Genomic DNA, 10,924 nt, shown 5'->3' with positions numbered 1-10,924 from the left:
TAATGAACTGCCACGACACTTCCGGGGTCCGGAAGGCGCGTACAGACAGGTTCCGGCTACTAGAATGCAACAATCCCATTCGTGTCCATGTAGCCTTTTGTGCGGAGAACTCACGCCAGCATCGTTAGCTTCCACCTCATCAGCTTGCTCCCCGCGAACCCAGCAGCTGCTGACTTGCGGTACGGTCCAGCTCCCGGCTTGAGGACCTGTCGCAACAGTTTGCCGGGGTAATGGAGCGTTCATCCGATGCAGCCGCTACGGGTCGAATAGGCTCAACCTCAGACCTCCTGTCTTCTGCATGTTGATCGCAAACGCTCGAGCGTTTAGCACGTTTTGTGATTACTCTAGCAATGAGGTGAACGGTCTTCTCGACGTCCATACTCTGGACATCTCCCCCCGGTGCTCGCTCGAAAGGAAGCCGAGCGCGCTGGGTAGGGCTACGGGGTTACCAGATCCGTGCTAGCATGGTGGTTCTGAGGTGGATAGAACTGTGCTCGGAATGAGTCCAATTCCGAGCCTGGAGAGCGCGCGCGGGCAAAGCTTCATGTCAAGTTTGAGCATCTTGTTGGTGATGGTTCAGCAGGCGCAGGAACGATCAGCAACGAATCCATGGTCAGGCTTGTGTGCTAGACTCCCTGTCTATTCCAGATTGGAGAGTCAAGCTCCACGTTAGGCGTGGTTACATGCGGCAACAAGACGTCGCGACGCACAATTGCGGGGGAGGGGTAGCACGCCAGTGGCCAAAGGAGCGGGGCAGGAGCTCGATGTCGCAGCAACAAGCGCCACTCGACACGCACGATCAATGCTGCGATAGGCCGCCAGCTTGCTCAAGACGGGCTCCTGATGGCCGAGGCTGTCTGGGCGATCCTCCATTTTGGTGCTCGCCTGTGGAGACTTCCTTTCGTGCTGTCGTAGCGGCAAGTACTTAAGACTCGACTACCCCTCATCCACCCACTCTGTTCCTCACTCACATTTTGTTATTCCTGATACCCAATCAGCAATTACAATCATGTCTGACCTTTCAGTGAAGCTCAAGACTCCCCAGACGGGCGAGTACGACCAGCCCACTGGTCTGTAAGTTGGCACTACCAGCTTCCGATCTTCGGGAGCACTGTCAGTCCCTCCAGCTTCTAACACCCAAAACAGTTTCATCAACAACGAGTTCGTCAAGGCCGTTGATGGCAACACCTTCGAGGTTATCAACCCTTCCACAGAAGAGGTCATCACATCTGTTCAGGAGGCGACCGAGAAGGATGTCGACATTGCTGTCGAGGCTGCCCGCAAGGCATTCAACGGCCCATGGAGGAAGGAGACACCCGAGAACCGCGGAAAGCTTCTCGTTAAGCTTGCCGACCTATTTTTGGAGAACGCTGATCTTCTCGCCGCCGTCGAGGCTCTCGACAACGGCAAGGCCTTCTCCATGGCCAAGAACGTCGATGTTCAAGCTGCCGCTGGTTGCTTGAGGTACTACGGAGGCTGGGCCGACAAGATTGAGGGCAAGGTCGTCGACACATCACCCGACACATTCAACTACATCCGCAAGGAGCCTGTAAGTCCCGCTGAAATCGCGTACTCGAAGATTTACTAACCCCCACAGATTGGTGTTTGCGGTCAGATCATTCCTTGGAACTTCCCCATCCTTATGTGGGCATGGAAGATTGGTCCCGCCATTGCTACCGGTAACACGGTCGTCTTGAAGACTGCTGAGCAGACTCCTCTCTCCGCCTACGTTGCCTGTACACTCATCCAAAAGGCTGGTTTCCCACCAGGTGTCATCAACGTTATCACTGGTTTCGGAAAGACCGCCGGTGCTGCCATGTCTTCCCACATGGGCATTGACAAGATTGCCTTCACCGGTTCTACCGTTGTCGGTCGCCAGATTATGAAGTCCGCCGCCGGTTCCAACTTGAAGAAGGTCACCCTTGAGCTCGGTGGCAAGTCCCCCAACATTGTCTTCGCCGATGCCGACATCGAAGAGGCCATCAACTGGGTCAACTTCGGTATCTACTACAACCACGGCCAGTGCTGCTGCGCCGGTTCGCGTGTCTACGTCCAAGAGGAGATCTACGACAAGTTCATCGAGCGATTCAGGGAGCGTGCTGCTCAGAACACTGTTGGTGATCCCTTCAAGGAGGACACCTTCCAGGGTCCCCAGGTTTCTCAGCTCCAGTTCGACCGCATCATGTCCTACATTGAGGAGGGTAAGAAGGCTGGTGCCACCGTCGAGACCGGTGGTAAGCGCAAGGGTGACAAGGGTTACTTCATCGAACCTACCATCTTCTCCAACGTCACCGAGGACATGAAGATCCAGCAAGAGGAGATCTTTGGCCCTGTCTGCACAATCTCCAAGTTCAAGACCAAGGCCGATGTCATCAAGGCTAGCAACAACTCAACCTACGGCTTGGCCGCCGCTGTTCACACCACCAACCTCAACACCGCCATCGAGGTTGCCAACGCGCTCCGCGCTGGAACCGTCTGGGTCAACACCTACAACACTCTCCACTGGCAGCTTCCCTTCGGTGGCTACAAGGAGTCTGGTATGGGCCGTGAGTTGGGTGAGGCTGCTCTGGACAACTACCTCCAGACCAAGACTGTGTCGATCCGCCTGGGTGATGTCCTTTTCGGTTAAGCATATGATATGATCTTACGGACTTGTATATAGTTTCTAGCCTCGAGGATCAACAAAGTAAAACATAATTGAACGGTGCCATATTTTGCTTAATGTCGGGTGGTGTTGCCGTTGCAAGACGTCATGTTGGATCAGATGCTTTTCGCTCATGTCGACCAATACTTGACCGGGCTGATGGAGCGGGATGAGGGCGGAATGGATGCGGCTGCGCGATTATTGTGCAAAGCCCAGAAGGCTGTCGCAGAGGCTCAAAAGCCCATCGAAAGCCTATCGATATATGCCCGAAGGAATCGACAGGGATGGCCTCGATGCACATGCTCAGGCGTCACTTTTAGCGACGTGATTGCGTCAGAGCTTCAAGTGACTTCCCAAAACGCGCGACGAAAGCACGTCTGCCGCAGGCTGCAGTCTTCACCTGCCTCAGACTGTCCTCTGCACCCAACATGAGGATACGTATAATGTATATCGGTGGCGAGATAATATGAGCATCTCACAGAACAGCGAGTTCCTACGATAGCCATCCCAGTCTGGACCTCCGCCATCATGAGTGGCCGAGAGCCAGCCGTGTCCTCGCACGCCAACCAGTACATCCGTGCGGTCCTCCACCCCACCGAGGCGCCGACTGAGATATCCGTTCGCTATTTCTACACGTCGCCACTCGCTATCGACGATCCGCTCTCGCCTATACCTCCGCCAGTGACGGGCGCAGCAGCGGCTGCAAAGAAGCAGCTCCCCCGTCCGTTCTCGCTGTACGACAATAATGCCGTGAACACGGCATGGCTGGGGCTGAGGAAGAAGATACTGCAGCACAACGAGGAGCTTGGCGAGAAGAAGGATGGCCTCGAGCTGGGCACGCCGGCGAATCCGGCGGTCGCTCGTCTGAAGCGTAGGAGAGCCGGCAGTGCACCAAGGGAAGGGAAAAGCCCCACGGGCAGGGATATACCGCTCGGGAGGTCGAACAGTAGCGGGCAGTACTCGAGGTCTGCCGAGCTGTTCTCGGGTGCACGAGCCAGCTCCAGCGGTAGCAGTCAGGGCGCAACTTTGGGGCAATCGATGAAAGCACTCGATCCGAGCTCGGCTTCGCCCACATCCGGCTCTACGACTACAGGCACGCCCTTCATTCGAGCTCCGTCACGGACCAACGTTGCCAAGGCATGGAAGCCTGCGTCAATGGAGGGTGGCAGTCGGCCGACAATACACGAGGTGGACAGCTACAGGTGGGATGACGAGATGGAGCCGGCGCCGTCAAGCGGCAAAGACAAAGGTCCTGCGAGGAGTCCGTCGAAACCTCGCGCGGGGCCTTCTGTCCAGGTACCTGTCGGCGTGTCGAGGCTGCACCATGTAGCCATGGACGCTGAGTCAATACGGATGGAGCCAATCTACTGGTCGCCTCTCAGTGACATATCTCGGATCATTCGAGGAACTTGGTTCTACAAAGACTCGATGATGCCCGTGGAGGTTGAGGTCGCGAATATGCTCGAGGCAGGATACATCGAATTACAGCCTTGGACCCAAACCTGGAAAGATGAGCTGAGCAGTGCAGTTGAAGTAGGGGCGCTGGGAGAGATGAAAGTCCTGCACAAGCTATGGCCTGACAAGCCTTCAGCACCAGACAGCAGACCTTCAACTTCACAGCAGATGCAGACGACGGGTCTGGTGCAGAGTACTTTGCCGGGCGAACAGAGTAGCCCGGAGCAAGAGCGCCTGGACATAGTCGAGAACGCATGCGATCGAATAGATATCTCGAATGGACCGAATGGGCCGGACAACAAGGCAGCAGGGGATCTCGAGTACGGCGCCGCTGGATACAAGCAGCTGTACCTCAAAGCCGGTGTTATTTATGCTAGCGACAAGGATGCATACATTTTGAAACCAGCCCTACAGCCGTCCGACTATTACGGAAGACGTCCGCTCGCAAATTATATCCGGAAGGGTAGGACCATCGGTGTATGCGTCGTGCGCGGGTTCGACCAGACAATCTGGGACAAGCTCCATCCAAGCAAGTTAGATTCGACTTCTCAGAAAGCATACCAAGGCGCATCTACTGCTCAGGCTGGCGCACCAGCGTATCAGAGGCTGAAGTCGGATCCCGAGCTTGCCATGTCTGAACGTCCGCGAGTGACAGATCTTGTACTGGTCATCCACGGTATCGGGCAGAAGCTATCTGAGCGTATGGAGACGTTCCACTTCACACACGCGATGAACTCATTTAGAAGGGAGGTGAATGTTGAGCTGGGGACGCCGGATGTCAAGCGCCACTTACGGAGAGACATGGGGGGTGTCATGTTGCTGCCGGTAGGTTTCCCAGAGATCGGTCTGTTCACGGGCTGTATGCTTACTTCGATTAGATCAACTGGCGACAACGTGTTTCGCTCGAGACTGGCGCTGACACGGAGGTCGAGCATCCTACTGCCAACAAGTACACACTAAAGGATATCACACCAGTCACACTCCCATCCATTCGTAATATTATTAGCGACGTCATGCTCGACGTCCCGTACTACCTTTCGCCGCAGCACAACCCCACGATGATCGCCGCTTGCATACAGGAAGCGAATCGCGTTTACAGACTATGGTGTGCCAACAATCCCGGCTTTGCGGAATACGGCAGGGTTCATCTTGTTGCACATTCCCTGGGCTCCGTGATGGCCATCGATATCCTCAGCAACCAACCCACCCGTGTCGACCCCGGCTTGACCAACCCGACAACGCCCGACAACGCCCTTCCACGAGACCACTTCATCTTCAACACGACCGACCTCTTCGTCTGCGGGAGCCCTGCCGCCTTATTCTTACTGATGAAGGACGCAACCCTGCTCCCTCGCCGTGATACAGTGAAGCCCGGAGCAGACTCATACACCATGCCGGACGTCGCCGGCGAACAAGGCACCTACGGTTGCATCGCAGTAGACAACATCTACAACATCATCAACCCCTACGACCCCGTCGCAATGCGCATCAACGCCACCGTCGACGCCTCGTACGCCGAGATGCTCAAACCCGCCACCATTCCCTCGTCCTCATCGTCCTACTTCTCCTTCGTCAACCCCTTCCGGCGCGCCGATTCCTCCGCACAACTGCAGAAGCCATCCACCGTCCGCCTCCCGAGCAACGTCGAGCTCGAGACGCACAACTTCACGCGCGAAGAGGTTGCCGAGAAGAGAGCGTATCTGCTCAACGACAACGGCCAGATCGACTATTTCATGAAGTACGGTGGTGGCGCGCTGGAGATCCAGTACCTCACTATGCTGGGCGCGCATAGCAGCTACTGGCTCAGTCGCGATTTTGTCAGGATGATCGTGCTCGAGGTCGGCAGAGAGGCTGGAAGGGAAGGCACGATTGAGCGGATGCGCGCGGTTAAGAAGAAGATGACTGTTGGGGGTGGGTGAATTGATGCCGGGATGGGAGAAGTGGAGTGGTGTTGTTATACCCCCTTTTTTGAGAAGAATAAAGATCATATTGTTGAAGGGACTTTGAGGTGTTCCGTCGTTGCGCGCGATCTCCCCACGCAAGCGTGTGCTGCACTGACGCCACTGTCCTTGCTCAGAGCTTTATCTCCCTCGACGGACTCGGTGTTCTCGGGCGAGCAGACAGTCACGGCGTGCGTCTGCTCACTGACGTTACTCCTGTGTGCTTTGCCTCTGCCTCTGCAGCATTCTCTCCGTACCAAGCGTTCCTCTTAAGACGCTGGCAGCTGTTTGGGTTCGGGTTTTGATTCCGCGTCTTCGTGTACATGTCGATGTGGCGTTGCTAACATCATGTTTTGCGAGGAGCACGGGGTTCGTCGACTCGTGGGTGAGCTTGCTAGACCCCATCGTCCCCCGCAAGATAGTAGGTGCTGAGTCTGCGGCAAAATTATGACTTGTCGCCGCGGCTCTGGACAATTTGCATGTCATCTTGTCGCCAGTCGTGAGGCTCTGTCTAAGGACTCTGATCAAGAGACCCGGTGATGTTGTTCGAGTTATTCATGGCTCGTTTGATTACTCTTTTATGAGATCTGAACAAGCTGGTTAGCAACGAGTCGCCCTGGACTGAGCGTTGTTAGCCTGGTTCTCCTTGATTAGATACCAGGGATCCAGGGCGAGAGGATGGAGGTCGAAGGGTGTAGGATGCTTACCCGGCCGGTATTGCTTGAGGACGCTGGAAGGTGCCAACACCAGCTTGTATAGAAGAAAGGAGCGCTTGCCGCACGATCGCAGAACATGACTGACTTGTCACCATCAACAGATTCATTGCAAACGTGAGTTGTGGACATCCTCTCATTCAGATCGCACCGATCAATCTAGTCTTATACACACCATATCATGGCCTCCATACACCCAACCGTCTCTCGTCTCATCAAATATTATACAAGTATACGTACAGAGTGGGGAAGTGAAGTGTATCGTGATCCACTCCCACGACCCTGAGAAGAAGGCGTCGCAATAAGACCGAGCGGTGGAAAACATCAGGCTCAACCTTTTAGACGCCAGAAATGCCCCAGCCTCGGAACCGCATGGAGGCACCCATGCGCAGCGAAAAATGCAAAACAAATGGTAGTACAGCACGACGTGCGGAGAAAGCAAACGGTGCGCGAGTCGATCAGTAGTAGTCGCGGGCGCTCTTCTGCAGTTCAATGAGGCGCCAGCCTCTCGTCTCGGGGTTGTTGACGTCCTCCGGTATTCTGGTGACGCCGATTGCGTATGTGACTTGCTGGACCTTGTCGTCCATGCCAGACGCAAGCTCGCCAGTCTTCGCGTTGCGGTAGACGTGGACCTCCTGCGTGCGCGCGGTGAGGATGAAAACAGGGATCTCGCCGGGCTCGAGGAGCTTCGCGTTCAGAACGTCAACGCCGCGGATGTCAACGATCTTGCCGTCGGATTTCAGGCCCGCGGTCTTGTATTGCTGCATCAGTGCTGCGTAGACGGAGTATTGCGCTGCAGAGAGCCACTGTTTGAGGACTTCGACGTCGCCCTTGACGTAGGCATCTAGGACTTCGGGCAGGATGTACTCGCGCATTTCGGTCAGGAAGGGCTCCATCTGGAAGTTGGGGTCGATTTCGCGGAACTTCTTGATGACCATGGCAGTCTCGTTTTCGGAGAAGAAGCCGGCGATGCGGTCGGTGATGCTGCGAGCGGTCAAGATGATGGCGTTGTCGGATTCGCCATATGTCTGCTTCATACTGAAGAAACCCTGGGCGAGCTTGGAGTTGTCTTTCCAGTCTCTCCAGACTTCCTTGTACTTGGCGTCCTTGTGCAGGGTGATGTTTGTGCCGGCTCTGTGGGTCTTGTCAGTACTGAAATGCGCGTCTTGGCTGGTTGCGCTTACTCAATGTCCTCCTCCATGGGACCGGTGGGCTTGCCACCAGTTCGCTGGAGCTCATTCAGCTCGCGCAGCTCCCTTCGCTTCCTGCGCTCCTCCTTCTCAACCCAACCTCCGTACCGCGAGGAGCTGCCATCGTCGATGGTCTCTTTGACGGCCTGGAAAGCCTTGGTCTGGCGCACTGGTCGCGTGGCGTAGTCGAGACCAGTACCGGTGACCCTGGCAGCAGCGCGTACGCCCTTGACGGGCATTGTGTCCCAAGTCCACGCAGCACCCTGCCCGACTGCTGATGCTGTGGCCTTCAAGGCTGCAGCAGTCTTTGTCTTCGCAGCCTCGGAAGCCTCTCTCGCCCGCTGCACACGGGGGTCGTTTGTGAAGTCGTGAACCTGACCAGAAAGCTCCTTTGTGCCCTCGTTCCACTCTTTCGAGGCCTGGAACTCCTGTTGGAGCGTCTCTGTGAAGACCTGCCATGGCGTCTTGTCACCGTGGGGAGGTGGCGGGGGCTTGTCGTCCTTCTTCTCCTTCTTCTTGCCCTCTTCGCCTTCCTTCTGCTCGCCTTCTTTTTGCTCGCCAGTCTCCTCTTCGCCCGCCTGCTTCGCCTTGGCCTTCTCCTCTTCGTAAAGTTCCTCTGCGGTCTTCTCCTTCTCGGCTTCAGACTTGGCTGCTTCCTCCTTCACGGGCTTCTGCTTCTGCGCCTGCTGGTAGAGCGCAGACTGAGAAGAAAACTGGCGTGCATGTGCGGCGGCGGCGCGGAAGAGAACGTCCTGGGGCAAGAAGTTGCTGCGCAGGAATTGCAGGTGCGATGCATCAGACGACTGTGCTACTGATGAGCGCGACGCCCGTGGCGCTGTCGATAACCGCCTATATGCGACTGCGCGCCCGTATGTGCTTGGTTGTATGCTGCCTCGCGCCCTGGCGGCGAGTGTGGTTGCGTTGTGCGGCCTCATCCTGCAGATATGTATATGAGAGACGAGATGACAGAAGCCGAGATGGTTCCTGCCCAGGTAGTTTCAAGTTGGGGAAGGCACGAAGGATGGAGGAGGTCTGCTCCTTCCCTCAAGTTTTCGAGAGGAAAGTGCACAGACGTTCCTTCCGAGGTCGGGTCGCGCGTAGAACAGGAAAGAAGTTTGGCCTCACCACCACCTGCACTTGCCGACCCCTGCAGCAGCACATTCAGCATGGCCAATACCAGAATAGGCCTGCGCGCCCTCCGCCCGTTGACGTTGACAGTCTGCGCATCGTGTAGGCGGCCTTTTTCGCAGACTGCGCGCGCCCTCGCTGGCCCCCAGAAAGAAGAGAAGTCGCTCGACTCGCTCTTGTCCACCGTCGATGCCAGCTACAGGAGCGCCGACTACCAAAACATAATTCCTGCCGGGTCTGAAGGGGACTACAAGAACACCATGTTCAGGGAGTGGGAGGAAGATGAGAAGCACAAGCTCAACGTCTACGCAACCAAGCACAACACGCACATCACGCTCGCGAACCCGAAGCGCGACTCTCTCATCTCGGTCTCGTGCGGCAACATCGGGTTCCGCAAGGCCGGACGCGGAACCTACGACGCAGCCTACCAATTGGCGGCCTTTGTCATGAGCAGAATCAAGGACAAGGGCCTGCTGCCACAGATCAAGCAGCTCGAGCTGATCTACCGAGGATTCGGCCCCGGGAGAGAGGCGGTCACAAAGGCTATTCTGGGAGCAGAGGGAAAGCAGGTCAGGCCGCTGATTATCAAGCTGTCTGATTCGACAAGACTGAAGTTTGGAGGTGTGAGGAGCAAGAAGCCCAGGAGGTTGGGTTAGAGCCTAAACGAGTTGGATAGAGAGAAGACACACGAGACAGGACAGCATCGGGCGTGGTCACATGTACAATATGGCATCATCAGGAGTCTGGGAACGACTGTGCATCAGTGTAAGTGTAGGACGAGTCACGTCAAATTCTTTGGAAGGGGCGCTCTTTCCGCTGCCGGTATCTTATGGCCACTGCTATCGGTTTCCTTGAGGTTGACCAGCCGGGGGCCATGCTCTGCGGGCGGATGCCGATGATTCCCTCTTGCGCTTCCCTGCTCACCTCGACTACCACTGCCAGAACCTCGCGCGTCCTGCCGCTCCGCCTCCTCTGAAGCACTGCGATACCGTCCTTGGGGCTCGCCGTGCCGCAGCATAGACGTTCTTTCGTCAAAGTCCTCGTCAAGGAGCTCTCCATCCGCAGTATCATAATCCGGTGGCGCAATCCATTCCCGTGGCACAACGCATGGAAGAGCTACGCCTATGCTGGCGGCACGGTTGACCCAGCCCGGCGCCGGCCGCCCTGTAAGCTTCTCGCAGAGGTAGGATGTGAAGTGGTTGCAGTTCTTGGTGAGAAGGTTGTAAGAGGTGCCCTGAAACTCCTCGGAGGCCTGGCCGCATTAGCTTTATTTATCGATGTGATGCGATTCTATACCTCGTGTATGATTGCATCCAGCTCCTCTGTTGGGCGAAACGAGAAGCCGTGGAGAATCGACTGCTTGAAGGTCCCGCCTGGAGGCTCTTGCGCCGGCTTCGTCCAATACACGCCGGTCAAGCCCCGACGGTCATGGCCCCCATATGCATATTCCCTATCGCCGATAACCACCCCTGAGTGCAGCAGAGAGCTGCCTATAGCCCAGAGCACTGTGGAAACCTTGCCTGGCGGCAGCAGATCGTAGACATTGATGACGACCTCGGTCCTCTGCAGCGAGAGTGTGCTGCGGTGGATTTGGATTGAGCTCTTGCGCGCAGGCTTGGGGCGGATGGAGGACGACATGTTGCAGATAAGACCTGGTGTAACTGGGGTACCTATCGATATGCGCGCCGGCTACTGTCAGCGTGTCGAGCAAGGTATCTTGAACGCCGGGAGGTCTACCGGCGCAGGCTGGTAGTGGAATAGCACTACGGTAGGAAGACAGGTTACGGTAAGAAAGGTGGGGCCAGCCCTTATGGAGGTGATCAATGTGGAGGGCGCCGTGTGAGAGTGAAGCAT

At 56.3% G+C, this 10,924-nt stretch overlaps 5 protein-coding genes across 5 annotated transcripts; 3 read left to right on the top strand and 2 right to left on the bottom strand.

The window, feature by feature from the left end:
• Positions 1–841: 841 nt before the first annotated feature.
• Positions 842–2,690, top strand: M421DRAFT_356131 (aldehyde dehydrogenase). The gene is made up of 3 exons (XM_033589620.1): positions 842–1,074; positions 1,147–1,549; positions 1,598–2,690. The coding sequence occupies exons 1-3, from the start codon at positions 1,010–1,012 to the stop codon at positions 2,627–2,629; spliced, it is 1,500 nt and encodes a 499-aa protein (XP_033450927.1). The 5' UTR covers positions 842–1,009; the 3' UTR covers positions 2,630–2,690.
• Positions 2,691–2,963: 273 nt separating this feature from the next.
• On the top strand, positions 2,964–6,326 carry M421DRAFT_418156 (uncharacterized protein). Its single transcript, XM_033591692.1, has 2 exons — positions 2,964–4,924; positions 4,978–6,326. The coding sequence occupies exons 1-2, from the start codon at positions 3,173–3,175 to the stop codon at positions 6,016–6,018; spliced, it is 2,793 nt and encodes a 930-aa protein (XP_033450926.1). The 5' UTR covers positions 2,964–3,172; the 3' UTR covers positions 6,019–6,326.
• Positions 6,327–6,719: 393 nt separating this feature from the next.
• M421DRAFT_418155 (TIM44 subunit of mitochondria import inner membrane translocase) lies at positions 6,720–8,997 on the bottom strand. The gene is made up of 2 exons (XM_033591691.1): positions 7,937–8,997; positions 6,720–7,886 (listed from the first exon to the last, which is right to left on the bottom strand). Exons 1-2 carry the CDS (start codon positions 8,875–8,877, stop codon positions 7,211–7,213), a joined length of 1,617 nt encoding a protein of 538 aa, XP_033450925.1. The 5' UTR covers positions 8,878–8,997; the 3' UTR covers positions 6,720–7,210.
• A 111-nt stretch (positions 8,998–9,108) lies between these two features.
• On the top strand, positions 9,109–9,726 carry M421DRAFT_57847 (translational machinery component; the record flags this gene model as incomplete). The annotated part of the gene is made up of 1 exon (XM_033595542.1): positions 9,109–9,726. One exon carries the CDS (start codon positions 9,109–9,111, stop codon positions 9,724–9,726), a length of 618 nt encoding a protein of 205 aa, XP_033450924.1.
• Positions 9,727–9,851: 125 nt separating this feature from the next.
• M421DRAFT_57967 (DUF862-domain-containing protein) lies at positions 9,852–10,708 on the bottom strand (the record flags this gene model as incomplete). Its single annotated transcript, XM_033595552.1, has 2 exons — positions 9,852–10,322; positions 10,367–10,708. 2 exons carry the CDS (start codon positions 10,706–10,708, stop codon positions 9,852–9,854), a joined length of 813 nt encoding a protein of 270 aa, XP_033450923.1.
• Between the last annotated feature and the right edge of the window lie 216 nt (positions 10,709–10,924).

This window comes from Didymella exigua (assembly GCF_010094145.1).
Source record: "Didymella exigua CBS 183.55 unplaced genomic scaffold M421scaffold_7, whole genome shotgun sequence".
In the NCBI taxonomy this organism is placed as follows: domain Eukaryota; kingdom Fungi; phylum Ascomycota; class Dothideomycetes; order Pleosporales; family Didymellaceae; genus Didymella; species Didymella exigua.
The sequence above is the reverse complement of the archived record's forward strand: the minus strand, read 5'-3'. Positions and strand labels throughout refer to the sequence as shown.